The sequence below is a fragment of the Uranotaenia lowii genome, chromosome 2 (genome assembly GCF_029784155.1).
Source record: "Uranotaenia lowii strain MFRU-FL chromosome 2, ASM2978415v1, whole genome shotgun sequence".
Taxonomy (NCBI): domain Eukaryota; kingdom Metazoa; phylum Arthropoda; class Insecta; order Diptera; family Culicidae; genus Uranotaenia; species Uranotaenia lowii.
In genome coordinates, this window is record NC_073692.1 from 71,509,302 (window position 1) to 71,528,539 (window position 19,238).

At 32.6% G+C, this 19,238-nt stretch overlaps 2 protein-coding genes across 2 annotated transcripts; one reads left to right on the plus strand and one right to left on the minus strand.

The window, feature by feature from the left end:
- Positions 1-4,119: 4,119 nt before the first annotated feature.
- Positions 4,120-5,283, plus strand: LOC129743019 (uncharacterized). Its single transcript, XM_055734964.1, has one exon. It carries the CDS (start codon positions 4,145-4,147, stop codon positions 5,264-5,266), a length of 1,122 nt encoding a protein of 373 aa, XP_055590939.1. The 5' UTR covers positions 4,120-4,144; the 3' UTR covers positions 5,267-5,283.
- A 139-nt stretch (positions 5,284-5,422) lies between these two features.
- LOC129741550 (uncharacterized) lies at positions 5,423-6,519 on the minus strand. The gene is made up of 2 exons (XM_055733292.1): positions 6,485-6,519; positions 5,423-6,428 (listed from the first exon to the last, which is right to left on the minus strand). Exons 1-2 carry the CDS (start codon positions 6,517-6,519, stop codon positions 5,423-5,425), a joined length of 1,041 nt encoding a protein of 346 aa, XP_055589267.1.
- Between the last annotated feature and the right edge of the window lie 12,719 nt (positions 6,520-19,238).

A 19,238-nucleotide genomic window follows, 5' to 3' on the forward strand; every position in this document is an offset into this window, starting at 1 on the left:
GACAAAAATGACAAAAATGACAAAAATGACAAAAATGACAAAAATGACAAAAATGACAAAAATGACAAAAATGACAAAAATGACAAAAATGACAAAAATGACAAAAATGACAAAAATGACAAAAATGACAAAAATGACAAAAATGACAAAAATGACAAAAATGACAAAAATGACAAAAATGACAAAAATGACAAAAATGACAAAAATGACAAAAATGACAAAAATGACAAAAATGACAAAAATGACAAAAATGACAAAAATGACAAAAATGACAAAAATGACAAAAATGACAAAAATGACAAAAATGACAAAAATGACAAAAATGACAAAAATGACAAAAATGACAAAAATGACAAAAATGACAAAAATGACAAAAATGACAAAAATGACAAAAATGACAAAAATGACAAAAATGACAAAAATGACAAAAATGACAAAAATGACAAAAATGACAAAAATGACAAAAATGACAAAAATGACAAAAATGACAAAAATGACAAAAATGACAAAAATGACAAAAATGACAAAAATGACAAAAATGACAAAAATGACAAAAATGACAAAAATGACAAAAATGACAAAAATGACAAAAATGACAAAAATGACAAAAATGACAAAAATGACAAAAATGACAAAAATGACAAAAATGACAAAAATGACAAAAATGACAAAAATGACAAAAATGACAAAAATGACAAAAATGACAAAAATGACAAAAATGACAAAAATGACAAAAATGACAAAAATGACAAAAATGACAAAAATGACAAAAATGACAAAAATGACAAAAATGACAAAAATGACAAAAATGACAAAAATGACAAAAATGACAAAAATGACAAAAATGACAAAAATGACAAAAATGACAAAAATGACAAAAATGACAAAAATGACAAAAATGACAAAAATGACAAAAATGACAAAAATGACAAAAATGACAAAAATGACAAAAATGACAAAAATGACAAAAATGACAAAAATGACAAAAATGACAAAAATGACAAAAATGACAAAAATGACAAAAATGACAAAAATGACAAAAATGACAAAAATGACAAAAATGACAAAAATGACAAAAATGACAAAAATGACAAAAATGACAAAAATGACAAAAATGACAAAAATGACAAAAATGACAAAAATGACAAAAATGACAAAAATGACAAAAATGACAAAAATGACAAAAATGACAAAAATGACAAAAATGACAAAAATGACAAAAATGACAAAAATGACAAAAATGACAAAAATGACAAAAATGACAAAAATGACAAAAATGACAAAAATGACAAAAATGACAAAAATGACAAAAATGACAAAAATGACAAAAATGACAAAAATGACAAAAATGACAAAAATGACAAAAATGACAAAAATGACAAAAATGACAAAAATGACAAAAATGACAAAAATGACAAAAATGACAAAAATGACAAAAATGACAAAAATGACAAAAATGACAAAAATGACAAAAATGACAAAAATGACAAAAATGACAAAAATGACAAAAATGACAAAAATGACAAAAATGACAAAAATGACAAAAATGACAAAAATGACAAAAATGACAAAACTGACAAAACTGACAAAAATGACAAAAATGACAAAAATGACAAAAATGACAAAAATGACAAAAATGACAAAAATGACAAAAATGACAAAAATGACAAAAATGACAAAAATGACAAAAATGACAAAAATGACAAAAATGACAAAAATGACAAAAATGACAAAAATGACAAAAATGACAAAAATGACAAAAATGACAAAAATGACAAAAATGACAAAAATGACAAAAATGACAAAAATGACAAAAATGACAAAAATGACAAAAATGACAAAAATGACAAAAATGACAAAAATGACAAAAATGACAAAAATGACAAAAATGACAAAAATGACAAAAATGACAAAAATGACAAAAATGACAAAAATGACAAAAATGACAAAAATGACAAAAATGACAAAATGACAAAAATGACAAAAATGACAAAAATGACAAAAATGACAAAAATGACAAAAATGACAAAAATGACAAAAATGACAAAAATGACAAAAATGACAAAAATGACAAAAATGACAAAAATGACAAAAATAACAAAAATAACAAAAATGACATAAATGACATAAATGACATAAATGACAAAAATGACAAAAATGACAAAAATGACAAAAATGACAAAAATGACAAAAATGACAAAAATGACAAAAATGACAAAAATGACAAAAATGACAAAAATGACAAAAATGACAAAAATGACAAAAATGACAAAAATGACAAAAATGACAAAAATGACAAAAATGACAAAAATGACAAAAATGACAAAAATGACAAAAATGACAAAAATGACAAAAATGACAAAAATGACAAAAATGACAAAAATGACAAAAATGACAAAAATGACAAAAATGACAAAAATGACAAAAATGACAAAAATGACAAAAATGACAAAAATGACAAAAATGACAAAAATGACAAAAATGACAAAAATGACAAAAATGACAAAAATGACAAAAATGACAAAAATGACAAAAATGACAAAAATGACAAAAATGACAAAAATGACAAAAATGACAAAAATGACAAAAATGACAAAAATGACAAAAATGACAAAAATGACAAAAATGACAAAAATGACAAAAATGACAAAAATGACAAAAATGACAAAAATGACAAAAATGACAAAAATGACAAAAATGACAAAAATGACAAAAATGACAAAAATGACAAAAATGACAAAAATGACAAAAATGACAAAAATGACAAAAATGACAAAAATGACAAAAATGACAAAAATGACAAAAATGACAAAAATGACAAAAATGACAAAAATGACAAAAATGACAAAAATGACAAAAATGACAAAAATGACAAAAATGACAAAAATGACAAAAATGACAAAAATGACAAAAATGACAAAAATGACAAAAATGACAAAAATGACAAAAATGACAAAAATGACAAAAATGACAAAAATGACAAAAATGACAAAAATGACAAAAATGACAAAAATGACAAAAATGACAAAAATGACAAAAATGACAAAAATGACAAAAATGACAAAAATGACAAAAATGACAAAAATGACAAAAATGACAAAAATGACAAAAATGACAAAAATGACAAAAATGACAAAAATGACAAAAATGACAAAAATGACAAAAATGACAAAAATGACAAAAATGACAAAAATGACAAAAATGACAAAAATGACAAAAATGACAAAAATGACAAAAATGACAAAAATGACAAAAATGACAAAAATGACAAAAATGACAAAAATGACAAAAATGACAAAAATGACAAAAATGACAAAAATGACAAAAATGACAAAAATGACAAAAATGACAGAAATAACAAAAATGACAAAAATGACAAAAATGACAAAAATGACAAAAATGACAAAAATGACAAAAATGACAAAAATGACAAAAATGACAAAAATGACAAAAATGACAAAAATGACAAAAATGACAAAAATGACAAAAATGACAAAAATGACAAAAATGACCAAAAAACTTAAAATTTTAAAATTTCACAGTTTGGAAGGGCCACATTTAAGCTTTTATGTTTTCAATAAACCAAAATTAAAATATATGAATTATCAGCCATGAACTTGAGTTTTACGAAAATTAATTTAAAATAGTAAAGACTTTTTTCTTACTTTGGATATTTTTTTTAAAAAACTGATTCTTATTTCTCTTTTCTTCTTTTTCTTATTTAGTAGGTACATGAATTAGCTTTTGGATCGTCAAAAATGTCTCAAAAATGTCTCAAAATCCCATACAAACATGGCGTGATTCTATATTAATTTTAATGCGTTGGCAAATATCAGGTAGAGAAAATTTAACATTCATATTAAGATTAAATAAATACTTTGCATTATGTTAAAGTGAAAGAGTTGAACATATTAACACAATTTATTATTATTATTATATTATGTGTATAGCACCAAACCGAATAGCGACAGTATTACTAGCGACACTTTTTTACTAGCGAGATTCCTGTCATTCGAAGGTTTGTTATTAATTTTTCAGTCTAGTAGGCAATTTCAATGCAGTGCACGAAAATTGTTTACGTTATTTACTGTACATTTTCCCTAGGCCTTCAATCGCATGCTTCAAGTCTCCTAGGAAACTCGCGATGTGTTGTTTTGTTTATATTGTTAGGATCGGAACCGAACGGAATCTATTTTCAGTTGAAAAAATGTCCAACATAATTATTCAAAATGTAAGGCAACGTCATGCCAGTGTGAACACCGTGTACCACGCGCTGTACGGGAATTATTTTCTAGGAATGACCAGGAAAGACATTTCCAAAGTCTACGGAAAATCCTTATCCACTGTTTGCGAATGGTTCAAGAAATTTGAAACAAACGGGTTTTTCGAAAGAAAGAAACGAAAACAAATTTTCAAAAAGTTTGGAGGCCACATGCGTCAATGGATTTTTGATTTGTATCGAAAGGAGCCAGTTCTGTTCCTGGAGGAAGCGAAGATTAAGTTCCAGAAACATTTCCGAATAAATATCAGCGTTTCTTCCATTTGTTCGATTTTGCATGAATCTGGAATGTCGTGGAAAACTATCGAACGCCGTGCCATTCAAATTCGTGACGATGAAATTGTGCGCTTCGTTAAGGAATTGCTCGCAATACCGTGGGATCTGTTCAACTTAGTTTTCCTAGATGAAGTGAGCATCAACAACAAGGACATATTACGGCGCAAAGGATATGGTATCGTCGGACAGAAAGTGGTGTATCGAGGAGAGTTTTGCAGAATGCCGAGGGTATCATTTTTATGCTTTTTGAACATGAATGGATTGGTTGATAGTTTTTTTACGGATGGCACCTTCAATCGCAAAAAATTCTTCAACTGCTGCAGGAATTTTGCCTTGAAAAACTCTCAAGTTCAGAGGTATCCCGGATTTAATTCGATTTGGATAATGGATGGGGCCCGTATTCATTGCCACCCTAATATTGTACGCTACCTTCGATCCATTGGAATAATGGTTATTTTCTTGCCAGCGTACTGCCCTTTCTTTAACCCCATAGAAAATATTTTTGGACTATTGAAGAGGAGTTGCAGAAGACAGCACATTGATCAGAAACCAGTCCTGTCCGAAATTTGTGACGCAATGAACCGCTTCAAAACCTATCCCTGCAGTAAATTATTCAATCACTGTGGTTATTTTGCTGGTGGTACTTTTCTTCCCGAAAAAGGCCTATCCCAAGATCCCAAGAATATGGATTTCAATATTTTTCCGGATTGATTAATAGCTGTAGAAGATTTAACGAAATACAAATACATTTTTTTCGATATTTTTTATTGTTAATAATATGAATAATAAAAATATGAGAAAAGTTAAATGAAGAGTAAAAAAAAAGAAAAAAGAAAAAAAAACAATAAATTAAAGTGAAAAAAAAATTCAACAATGATCAACGTCGTAACTGTCAGTAACTCTTTCGGAAAGGATACCACTAATCTCTGTTTCTTCGGGGCGTGTTGTCGATTCCATTGCGGTGCACAATTCCGAACCGTACTGTCCTCTTAGTTCTAGCGCTTCCATTTTACTTATAGCACTCTGGAGGAGTTTTGATGCCATCGCAAGTTCCCCTTTGATCTCTGTGATACCTCGCATCCAGCCTTCATTGATGGTGTTAGCTACCACCATGCCTCTATGGACGGATTGTAGGCGTGCAGCTTCAGAAACCGTTGCCCAGCGAAAAAATTTTGCCAATTGTACAGGTGGCGCATCGGCTTGCCTTAACAAGTCTCGTTCATGAGCCGGCGACGAATTTATCAAATTGGCCCACAAAAGCCAAGAACTGAAGTGTCCTTCTAAATCAGGATGTTTCTCGCGCAGCTCATTCGCCAACGCGGAATCATCTCGAGTAGAATGCGCTCCTGACCGATCAGGGATTTCCGGGGAGACAAGTTTTCGGAGCACAGTCTGATACTGTGGATTTGTCTCGACGTTGATTGAGTATGGATAAATGTACAAATTTATCACCTTTCCACGCCACTTTGTTAAAATCCGATGGTTTAACTCTCCGACCGAAAATCCCTTCCTCTGAGCCTTATTCTGGAGGGTGATGAAACGTCCGATATCTCCAACATCGGGCTGCACCTTATCGCTCCAATATGGCACAGCATCTTTAAATATCACCTCGCGGCGCACGTGATCTTGTGCAACCTGCCATATAGCTCCCAGTACTTCCTCCATGGTGTCTCCTCCTATACTCACTTCCGTGAGCTCTTTAGGTCGTAGTTGGCTCCGGAAGAACCGAATGAAGAAAAGTCCATTGAAGGAAAACAATTCATTCGCCTGCAGAGGACTCACATTTTCTGTCGCGAACTCCATATCTTCAGGGAAAGACGGCGGAATAACATAATCATTTCCCTCATCCAGTTCTAGGTGCTCTTCGTGCAACCTACAACAAAATTTGTCGTAAGGAATACAGGGACAAAAAAGATAAGTTATACTCACTCATCTTCCAGAGGATCAGACCTGATAACAGACATGATTTTTTTTTCGTGGAATCTGAACCGCAATCAAACTGACACTTCTTGGTTTTGATTCAGTTTGTTTATCCAAAAAATTACATTGGATTTCAATGTCGCTAGTAGGCTGGGCTACTTGGTTATTAGCGCTCATATTACGGTTTTTTTCTAGATGCATAATACTAGCGACACTTTTTACTAGCGAAATTCCTGTCACTCGCAGGCTTGTTATTCTTTTTTTCAATCCAGTAGGCGATTTTCATGTAGTGCGCAAACTTTGTTCATGTTATTTACTGTTGATTTTCCTTAGGCCATCAATCGCATACTCCAAGTCTCCTTGGAAACTCACGATTCGTCGTTATGATTTTCAACGTCGCGACGTATGCATGATTATTAGCGCTCATATTTTGGTTTATATCTGCATGTATAATATAATTTCTTCGGCAAAGAAAAGCTTTTTAAATGACAAAGTAAAAAAAAAGAGGAAATAAATTTAAATATTCTTGAAATTTTCAAGCTTTCTCATGACAATTCTCCTGCATTAGTAAATTCTTTCCAAAATCCAGAAGTATGAGGTTAAGTTCAACAGAAATTAATGAAGCCATAAATATAAATTTTCAAAACGATGCTTCTGATAACAGGTTACGTATGTCATTCCAAATTTAAAGTTTTCGAAATTTATGACATCAAACGAACGAGTCTTCAGAATTTAAGACGTCTTTAAAATTCAAAAATAAAATTTTGCGTCACATGTGATATCTTCAGCATTGTTCGTCCGATTAAATGAAGAATGAAATTCAATACTTTGTAGATAATCCATCAATACTTACTAAAGCTTAAATTACTGGAAAAAACAGTGGTTTCACCAGTATAAATCTGTAATAATGTGATTTTGTAGCCTTCATTGAAAATTCGTGACAAATAATAAAGGAACAGTACATTTCAACTGGCAAGATAAGGTCAAGGATACTTTTGAAGTTTTGAAACAAAAATTAATAAAAATACATCAACAGTTATTACTTAACTCTTAATCAAAAATGAAAAAAAAAAATAATTATGCCCGTTACTGAAACTTTGTTCAAATTTGTGTGCTTTTGGTAAATCTTAGCACCAGGCATCATACTTAAAATATTAAATTTTTTAAAAACCTAAATACAATCAAATTTATAAAAAAAAATTTTCGAGGTGTACAGGTCTATTTAGTTTTCGATTACAAGTATGAAGTATTTCAAATTTCAAAGTATTTCTTATTTAGGAGTTATGAATTTATAATTTGAATTTTATGCATATTCACTTTCTGAACCGTTATTTATTTAATAAGCTTTCCAGTTTTTTTTCTGTACGTATTCAGGCTTGGCAAATCCGGGCATTGGGTTTCTGAATTTTTAACTCAAAACGAGGTAATATCCGGGCAAATCCAGCCGAAATCTAGGTATTTTGCAAAAAAGGCAAGAGAAAAGCTGAAAAATGAACACAAGAAAAATGTTCGTTCCAACCTTACAATTATCCCACAATTTCAAAACTGCATGCGAATTTATTTCGCTGAAAACGGGTAAAAAATTTGGAATTTTATGAAAATTGTGGATAATTCTGGAAAAATCGGCCATTTTTCCTCCGGGCAACCGGACCGGACCTGGAAATCCCATTTTTTTTTTTTGAAAATCTGCTCAATCCCGGGTAAAAACGGACAATCTGGAATATTATTGAGGTATCAGTATTTTTATATAATTATTTTTTTAAAAACGGCTCATACGTGGTATCTGTATTAAAAACCCGATTTAATACACTTATCAGTGGATTGGAGGCTTTCTTACAGAGTGTCAATTATCTTTGGAAATAAATGACACAATAATGGATTCCTTATTTCTGAATTATTTATTATTAATCTATAAAAAAGATTATGATTAAAGAAAATCGATAGCAAAAATTACTAAACTCAATATAAAAAAACCCGATTTAATACACTTAACAGTGGATTGGAGGCTTTCTTACAGAGTGTAAATTATGTAAGGAAACATACTACACAATGATGGATACCTTATTTCTGAATAATATATGATTATTCTATAAAAAAAGATTATGATTAAAGTAAATCGAAAAAACAAAAATTACTAAACTCAATATAAAAAAAAAGATGGCCAGAACGTTTTTTGGAGGATAAGCGAACTGATATTCAAGGAGTTCATCTACTATCAAAATATTTCAAACTGTTCAAGTTTGAGAGCCACATTTATCGACGCACACTAGTAGTCTAGGGGTTAGCCTCCTAGATTCTCATGCTAGTTGACGTGGGATCAATTCTCTGCTGTTTGTTGAACTTTTTGTCAAATTTTCGATCGCCTCCGTAATAAATTTAGCGATTGCTGGCTACTGCTGCTGAGCAAATGACTACCTTTTTTGGATATTTTATGCAAACTTGTGTTAACATGATTATGGTTGAAGCTCTATCATGAATTATGCTCAACTAACAGAAAAGGAAAAAAAATACGGATTAAAAAAACAACTCCAAAGTCGAAGCAGTTTCCTGTGCAACCCCTTTTTATCGACGACTGAATCTAAATCTGAAATATAAACCTGAATTCGTAATCTGAGTTCTGAATCAGAATCTGCATTTAGAATTCAAGTCTTGAGTGAAAATTTTGAATTTAATTTTTCAATATTAGTTCAGAATCCGAATCTTAAACTGATGTCAATTGTAAACTCAATTTCTAAATGAGAATTTCAGTACTAAATCTGCATTCTGCATTTGAATTTTGAAACAAAATTATGAACAAAACTTTTAAATCGATCTGAGTTCTGAGTCTGAATTTACACTTTCTGATTCTTTTCTCAATCCGATTGATGGATCTGAATCTGAGATTGCAATTTGAATCTGAATTCTGAGTTCAAAACATTGAACCTGATATCTATTCTGAGTTCAATTTATAGTTCTTAATAAGAATTATGAACCTGACTTCTAAACTGATTTTAATTTCCATAAGCATTTGAATTTGAAATCTGAAATAAGAATGAAACTTTTTCATCGAAATTTTTCTTATGAGTTCAGAGTACAAATATACAGCACTCTGAGCCTGAACTTTTTTTTAAACATTTTATTCCGATTTTTTAATCTGAATCTGAGATTTTAATTCGAATTTAAATTTAGAATTCGAATTCTGAGTTAAAATTTACAATAATTATTCTGGATCTGAATTTGAACTCTGAACCTGATCACTATTCTAAATAAGATTTATAAAATGGAATCAGAGTTTTAAATATGACTTCTAAATCGGAATCTAAATCTAATGTTTGAAGAAAAATTTAAAACCTAAATTGTATTGCCATTATGTATTGACAAAAAAAAATCAAATTCTGAATGAATGAATTAACTAAGGTGGATTTGGATGTAATATCTTAAGTCTGAATTTGAACCAGAATTTCGCAAATAAAAAGGTTATTCAGAATCTGAATTTGTATTGACGTTCTTTGAATTCAATATTTGAATTCTGATACTGGATTGTGACTTTGAATTCTTAATACTATTAGAAATCAATGATGGCATGCCGTTGAATAAAAAAAATCAGAAATTCTGAATATGAATTCGAATTTAAATTCTAGTCCTGAATTTGAATTATGAATCTGAGTTCAATGATTATGAATTCTGAATTCCTTTAATGTGAATTAAGAATTTCAATCTTATATTTGATTCTAAATTTTGTATTTTAATCTGATTCGGAATATCGAATCTTGATTCTGAGTCTGTCATAAGTTAATGTTTAAATGCAGTGCTCGATCCTTATCATCTGAAAATTTAAGCTTTAATATTAAACTAAACTAAGCTAAAAAATATTGAACTAAATAAGTCAGTTTATTTTGAATTCGATCATGGCTTAAGCAATTGGTTAAGAACTAAGAAAACTGAATGAATGGTAAATGGTGAACATTATATTCGAATTCGAATTTTGTGATCCAAAATATCTTTTAATAGATTCCAAAAAGAAAAAATAAATTTTCATAAAATTAAAGGGCAACTCTTGGTAATTATAGTTATGTCATCTCCGTCGAGGGACGGAAATAATATGAAAATGAAAATTAACCGAATTGAAGCTAATAGAAATTTATAAATTGGGAATCATTTTCATCAATGCTCCTTCAACAGATAAGTCGAATTGTAGAGGCAACAAAAATGTTCAAATTCAAACAACGAAAAGGGGATTTGAAAACGGGTGAGAATAACCACCCACTGTAAATAATGTAATTACCTACTGCATATACAGTAAGTTCATAATACTCACGGTTCTCAGATTGGAAATCATTATTGTTCCTGTCCAGTTAAACAAAATTTCTTTTCTGGATTTATTGGACCTCACAACCATGGACCGTAGGGGTACGAGCATGAAAAATCTTCAAAATAGGTCGTCTACCAAAATACATATTTCCGATCCTCTTTGTTTTTATTATTGCTCCGATTGAGTATGGTTATCCATCGATGAAACTAAAACGAGAAGAAAACCACCCCGAAACCCCCCCGGAAAGTTCCATCAATAAAAAACATTATTACTAATACATACTTTCTACTTTCCTGGGAAAAAAACCGCCACATCAGCCTGGTCCATCGTTCCGGTGATTAAACGGCCAGATCCGGGGGTGTCCGTCGCAAGGAAACTCCGTCGCAGGAAACTCCGTCGCAGCAAACAACCATCAGATCGCACTTGAATTTTTGTTCACTTTGACGTCTCTCGGTTTTGTTTTGATAAGTTTTCGTGAGGGGTACGTTCACAGAAGTGGGTGGAGGATGAGTTCCCTGTTGATAGGTGTGTTCAGTGTTATTTGTAAGATAGGTTTATTCTTATTTTCTTTCGTAAGAAAGCAAATGCAGAAAAATTGGTTTTCACGTACGTTGTTTACATGAAGCGTTTTCTAGTCAATCAGGACAAGTTGAGCTTCATTGCGTCGAAAATGTTACTGTCATGTTTTTTGTCCACATGATACGTTTTTCGAACATAAGGATGTGGTGTAGTTTCAGCACGTCTCAGTGCGACAAACCGATCGATGTTTTGTAAAGTTTATTTAGTCAAAAACTTTCATATGAAGTTTTATTTTACTGAAAAAAGATGTTTTTTAAAGAAATTTAAATCACATGAAAATGCTTGCTGCATTTGAATTTCAGAAGAATTCCCATTGACAGTAGGTTATTATGTTTGATTTTAATCAGGATTCCGAATCTAACAATGATTGATTTCTGATACTAAATTTTGACCCCGTGATTTAAAATCCTTTTAGGAATAAGTGACAGCTTGCTGTTAAATTCATGAAAAAATCTGAAATTCTGATTATGGAATCAAATTCTGAATCTTAATAGCTTGATTGTGAAATTGGAATTTTATAAATGTGAATTGAGAACTTCAGATTCAAAGATTTAGATTATAAATCTGATTATAAATTTTACTCAAGTATTTAGATTGGAATAAAATCATGCAGTTATAAGTTCATTAAAAGTCCTGAATCGGAATTCCATTTAAAATTTTTTTTTCATGAATAACAACAACTGTTGTCATCGAAAAATTGTATCAGTAAGGACAAATTTTGAACAATTTTTATCAAAACTTGCTGAACCATGGGGCCTGAAGAACATAATTTTCAGTTTTTCCAGTTGTAGTATTTACATAATCAAACCATTTTTTCCTTAATTTTTAAAACATATTTTTGCTTCATAGCTAAATTTTTTATAATATTTTTGTTGTAATTGTTATGTAAATAACTGGATATAAAAATTTTTGTAAAAGAAAACTTTTTAGACATATGTCAATCTGGTGTTGTTTTTTTTCGGCCCAATTTTTTATGCAAATTTTTCAGAAGCATCTACAGGTGGGGTTGAGTTTTAGAGGCTTAATATAACTTCCCAATCTGAATCTGAATTCTTAATCTTATTTTTAAATTCTAATTTAAATACCAAACAGAAATAAAAAACCTAAACTAAGTCTAGCCAAACCGAATCAAATCTGTCCTATCTAATCTGAATTTTTACTTTCATATGGACTTCGATTTGAATTCAGAATGTGAATCCAGAATGTGAATTAAGAATTATATTTTTTTAATTAAAAAATAATATTCAGAATTCATATTTACAATTTACCTTCATTCATCTGAAACGGAATCTTTTCTTTGAATTTTAATGTTAACTCAAAATGTCAAGTCTGAACAGAACTCTGACTTTACAAGATTCCTAAATATGTATTTTTTTTCAAAATCGATATCGATATCGATAATGTATCGCGATCCATAAGTTTCGAATCCTTAGTCCAAACAGTAATATGCACAGCGGTAGACTTGATTTCATAAATAAAAGTTCAATGATGAATTCCATAATTCACACACAGCGTATTATTGATAATACATTCGTGACTCATTTTTAACTCCTGAAGGTAGGCTCATTATTACATCGAAGATCATCGTGCCGCGTTCTTCGAACAGAAAAAGAAACTTATTCGAAACGGCGAAAATTTCAAATTTTCTACCATCAGCAAGCTTTGTCCAGTACACATAAACCTTGGATGGATATTAGAAACAACCCCTGCCCATATGGTTATGAAAATAACCTCGGCAAAGTTGGGTGGAAAAAAATATGTCAGATCTGAATTCTGAAACTGAAGTATGATTCTGAATCTGAATTCTGATTTGAAACATTGTGTTAATCTTAATTCTGTCTAAGCGCGCTGTTCTGTCGACGCTCGGCTGGGACTCTCTAAATCATTACATTAAGAAAAAACACTTAAAATTTCAAATTTTAGTGATAAAAATTATATCAAATCTGATTTCTGAAACTGATTTATGAATCTGGATTCAGAACCTTATCCCTGATGATCCCTGATTTTATAGTTTCCTAGCGGCCCACAGATGCCGGTTCCCTACTGCGGACGAGTCTGCGCAGGCCTCTGGCAAAATCGAAAAAATAAAGGGAGCCGAAGCTAAGTATCCTTAGCTTTATAGATCGAACTAAGCTAAACTAAAGCGAAATAGATGTGTTGAAAAAGTTTGTTTATGTCGGTTTTCGACGCACATGAATTGCTTTGAGTAAGTTTTTAGCATGGAGATTTACTTTCCCGTTCCATTTGTAAACTCAAGTTCAAATTCAAGTTATGATTGCTGACAAATGTTTGAAAATTTTAATTTTATATTTCTTATTTTACATGAATTTGATTTGTATTGTAGAACTTCTTCTCAAGCATAATTCTGTCTTGGTATGTTGGTTCTTTTTTTCTGTGCGGCTGCGCTGTTTTGTCTACGCCCGGCTCTCTGAAGGTAAAGCTGCGGTTGTTGTTGCTATGCCCAAAGTCGCCATTTGCTGTATCGAAAAGCAATGAAAAAGGAGAAATCAAAAAAGAGCCAGAGAATATCGGAGGGACCGACAAACCGCAAACCGGCCAAGGCATCAGAAAGGTGCCACTGAGTTTTACCATCAACATATTTCAAAGTGGTCAAGTTTGAGAGACACAATTCTCGACGCTCACTAGTGGTCAAAGGGTAAGCTCTCTGAACTCTCATGATGGATGTCGTGGGGTCGATTCTCGGCTGATTGATGAAATTTTTGTCAAATTTTCGATCGCCTCTGTAATTAATTTAGCGATTGCTGTGGTTACTGCTGCTGAGCAAATGGCTACCTTTTTTGGAGCCAACGTAAGCAAGATATGTTCTATGGAATAGAAAATTTTTAAACAATTTTGTTTTTTTTTGGTTTTGAGATACGACCTACAGGAAAAAAAATGCAATTTTTTGATACTAAATTCATCAAAATCGTGAAACCTAGAATAGGAGTTAATGTGTTAAGAACGTTTTTATGGAACATACAAATTCCCGGACATCATCGTAACTCGTCGAGCTGAGTCGATTGGTACCTATAAAGTGGGGTCTTGGACCCTTAATTAATGATATCCCCAACTGACCGTTCCCTATGCCTTTCTGTAAGAAAGCCAAAAAGATGCATAAAATAATCGATTGCCATTCAAATAAATAAGAAAGGATTGAGGTGGATTTCATAAAATTTTAATGTTGTTACGCATCAAAGTTGTGATTTTTTTTTTTAAATTGATTGGTTCTCATGCGATTTTGCAAATTTCACCAGATCAATTTTCATAGAGGGCATGCGAGTTTTGTTGTTTGATTACAAAACAGAGGCTGTCTCAGAGCTACTTTTTTGAAAATGATAAACTTTGATTTTTCTGTTAGCTACAGCTCAACTAATTTGTTTGATTCACTCAAAAATACACACACGACTTAAAAATTACTAAACAGATTGAAGTATCATCGCAAAATAAATCTTTAAAAAATTGTAAAATTAGGCTTAAAAAATGCTATTTTGCCATTTGGTCCTTTCCGCTTGTTTCTAGAGCGGATGAAATTTCAAAATTCTCTTCTGAACCTATATAAATCTGTATGCCAGGTCACAAGACGCAATTGTCGCTTAAGCACGATTTTATAAATATTTTATTCAAAAATATATGCAATATTAGCGCAGTGAGCTAAAGAGCCGCAGCTTTACATCAGAAGAGTCGCATGCGGCTCAGGAGCCGCAGGTTGCCGACCTATGATTATTAGACAAAAATTTATACTGACATTAAAGACCATATGGAAATTCCAAAATAATTTCCAAATTCATAAAATATCTAAAATTATAAAATTGCCGATACACTCAAAAATTCATTTTGATATATAATAGTCCGATTGTTGGACCCTATGTTACCGCATCGTAGACAGCTCTAGCGATTGTAAGATCATGTAAGCTGTTTTACAATTTAATTGACGATGGAATTGCTGAACCGTTTGGGAGTGGGATTTGCATTATAGTAAGTGAGATGCACATTCATCTGAATAATATTCTCTCTACTAAAATTGCCAGTTTGCCCACTTTTATCCGGGTTTGCCCGGATATTTAATACAAAATTAGAGCACCCGGTCCTGTTGCCCGGATTTCAATGAAAAATTCCCGGATTTATTCAGAGGTTACTTAAAACAAACGATGAAAAATATGAAACCTATGGTTGGGCATCTTGTTTTCTGAAAAAGTTCTCTCTAAATTTATATTCGGTTTATTTTGAGATTACCATATGCTGGGACTCCAAGAGAGTACATTGAGATAATTCTTAGTAAAAAAAAAACGGGATCATACAGGATCCAGGATCCAGCCATTCAAATACCGCCGATTAGTTGCTAATATTGCAATTTATATGATTTTCTTCTTAAATGCTTTTATACTTAAAAAAAATCGATTTTTATTTTCTTAAGAAACCTTCAGAAACCTGAAAAACCTATAAAAGGAAGAAATAAATTCAATCTATTTAAGATGGCATAAAGCCTATCCACTAGGGATTATTAGCATTAAAGCTCTTTTCTACATTCGGTAAGGAATGATAGCATGTCTTTTAAGTTTAATGTCTTAAACTCAGATTCGCTTATAGCGTAAGATCCCAGAGTACGAAAACGTAGACTGGCAAATGAGGGACAGTAACATATAAGATGGAAGGGATCTTCCACATCTGATTCACAACTACCACATACTGGAGATTCAGCGCGCTGAATGTTGTGCATGTGATAGTTGAGTTTACAATGACCGGAGAGTGCTCTGATCAAGATGCTGCAATGAGATTTACTTAAAGTTAACAAGTAACTCGATATGATTGGAGATGGTTTACCTAAAAATAATTTAGTTTGGCGACACGTGTCCAACTCTTTCCAGTATCGTTTATGCTGGTTAGAGGACCAAGTTTGAATTTTGTTTCTGAACCAACATGGCGATATTGGGACAGCCGGCTCTGGTCCGCAAAATTCCTTTTCCGATCCAGCTCTGGCGAGTTCGTCGGCGCACTCGTTTCCAAAAATTCCCTTATGTCCGGGTACCCATAGAAGGTTTAATCCATTGCCTTCAGCAAGTTCTACCATTGCTTTCCGGCATGCTATTACCAGTTTTGATCTAGAACTGGAAGCACTGAGTGATTTGATAGCTGCTTGGCTATCTGAACAGAAATAAATTGTTCTGAACATAATCTTCTTTTGAAGTACAATTTCCACTCCATACATAAATAATAGCATATAGCTCAGCCTGAAAGACTGTACAATATTTTCCTAAAGGTTGAGCATGTTCTATGTTCAACTCGTGACAGTAAATTCCTGCACCTGCACGGCCGTTTGATAATGAACCGTCAGTATAGAATACAATATGAGAGGACATTTGGTCCTCTACGAAACCTGATAACCATTCTTGAGGGGAAGGAAATTTGACTTTAAACCTCATGTAGGGAAAACTACTCGAGAGTGTTAAATTGTTTGGCGCTAAATTAAACTTGTTTAATCTAACTAATTTAGGCCACACATTTGTATGACTCGATGATCTTTCGATATTTCCTGACAGCCAGAGACCAACTGCCTGTAGACGAAAAGCACATGAAAAGGCTTCCTGTTATAGGAACAAGTGTAGAGGTTTGATAGAAAACAGAGCTTCTAGTGCTGCAGTAGGAGTTGTAGTGAACGATCCGGACATCCCTAAGAGACACATTCTTTGAAGGTGATTTAGTTTTGTCCGAACTGTTGCAACTTCTCCTTTCTGCCACCACACTAGACACCCATAGGCCAAAATTGGTCCTACTATTGTGGAGTAAATCCAGTGAATATGTTTGGGTTTGAGTCCCCAGTTTTTCCTGGCATTGTCCGAAGGCCATGCATGCTTTTTTGATTCTGAATTCGATGTGATCTGACCAGTTTAATTTGGAGTCAAGAATGACACCCAAATATTTAACTTGATCAGACACGGTGATTTCGGAACCATAAAATAGCAGAGGGCGCACCCCACGGGTGATACGTTTTTTAGTAAATAAAACAATATTAGTTTTTAGAGGATTAACTGAAAGTTCTACATGAGAACACCATCGTTCAACAGAGCGCAGAGCTTGTTGCATTATATCAAATAATGTGCTTATGCACAAACCTCTTACCACCAGAAGATAATCATCTGCGAATCCATAGGTTGGTATTCCACAGACCTTTTCAGTATGTTCTGCGCATGACTTCTAATAAAAAAAAAATTGGTCTTCAGAGTTATCAATTTTCCACTTCATCAAACCGTACGCCTATCAACGGTCTTACGGTCTTTTGACCTACAAATTGTTCGGCCTTACGACCTCAACAATATAGCATGGCGTAGATAAATCTTAAACCGAATAACTTAGCATTATTCAAAGATTTCTTTTTCGTTTGCAGCTCTAAAATTAATTGACCTTAATAAGAAAAAAGAAAGCTGATTGTTTTCAGCATCCATAGCCTTTCTTAGTGTGTCAAGTAAGTGTATTTGCATGTATGTCTTTGAGTTCCTTAAAGGCTGCCCTGATTTGGGCAACCGAACCCAGCTTTTGCCGTTTCCATACTTCTGGAAACATCCTTTCCTCAATACAAATTCGCAGTACCAATCGAAATGTTTTGGGGAATTTCATGATTGCGGTCTTCACTACAATGATCATAATAATACCTGGATCCGCAGCTTTTTCCGCACCCTAAAGGAATTTCGCGATGTTACTTAGTTCCTAGGTCAAAAGTGTGGAGGAAGTTTTTGCCGCAGACATTTTCAATACAGCGTAGGAATGAAGCCGCCTCGTTGTTGAAATGGCGTGTCCACAACATCTACAACATGATTAAGAATCTTTGAAGCCCTGACAGGTGGTCTTTCTTTTCTCTCCGATCTCAGAAGCTGCTGAGGGATTGCCAAATCGAGGATTATTTGTCGTGAAATCCTTCGATAATGTAGCAGCGGAACGATCTTAAGACATAGTTAACGATATCGTATAGCTTGTCCAAACACAAACGGATATGCAGAGCAAACTCGACAAGGCAGCAAGTCTAAAATTCAACCATGTCGAGGGAAATCAACACAGAAATATGAACAGTTGACGAGAATCATTGCCGGCTGCAAGTGAACCTGCTGGCTCCAGATCCCCAGCAGTGGAAATCTTTTAATTCGGCCTTCTAAATACGTAGGACAATCTGCGCGGATACCTAAAGTATTTAAGTATGTACGTAATTCCAGTAGTGACTCTATCTCATCAACCACTGAAGACAGGTGTCAACACTGCTTTCATTTGAAAATGAATACTGGAATAGTCTTTTTATTAGTGTTAGAGTAGAAGCCATGAGGATGCATCATCCAGATAAAAACCCGTCACAAACTGTGGTATAGAGTATAGAGCCTACCTAACACCTGTACTTGGGCCGTCCAGGAGTTTGAAATGTACCATCATCAACGTACTCGTAGACTTTCTACAGAAATCCTATAAATTTCAATACAGCCTTTCATCGATAAAAATAATTCTTACTTTTCCACTAACTTTTTTTGATTTTTGGAAAAAAAAAACCTCAGAATGGAGGTGTAAGTTGAAAGACGTGTTTCACATACGAAAGTACTCTATATGGAGCGTGGAACGGTACATTATATGTATTTTTTAAAGATTTAAATTTAAGGTTTTTTAACTAAAGTCATATTCTGAGTTCATTCTTCAGTGGATATTCGTAGAAGATGGCATTGTTTTAATATCGAGTGTTCCTAGAAATATTAATCCACTTTTTTGTGTCCCCTGATGGCCAAAACTTCATCAGCGAGCAACTTTGTCCCCGAACGAAAGAAAAACATGGAGGCATCTCCAGATTTAGCGATTGCGAAACAAATTAACATAATCAAAGCCATGAATCCCACAGCATCTGCCCGGGCAGCCAGCAGAGGG

Excerpts from the sequence above, each read along its gene's own strand:
- LOC129743019 (XM_055734964.1), top strand. The coding sequence starts at position 4,145 with ATGTGTTGTTTTGTTTATATTGTTAGGATCGGAACCGAACGGAATCTA.
- LOC129741550 (XM_055733292.1), bottom strand. The coding sequence starts at position 6,519 with ATGTCTGTTATCAGGTCTGATCCTCTGGAAGATGA. Across the intron at positions 6,429-6,484 it reads TCTGATCCTCTGGAAGATGA|GTTGCACGAAGAGCACCTAG; the intron begins GTGAGTATAACT and ends ATTTTGTTGTAG.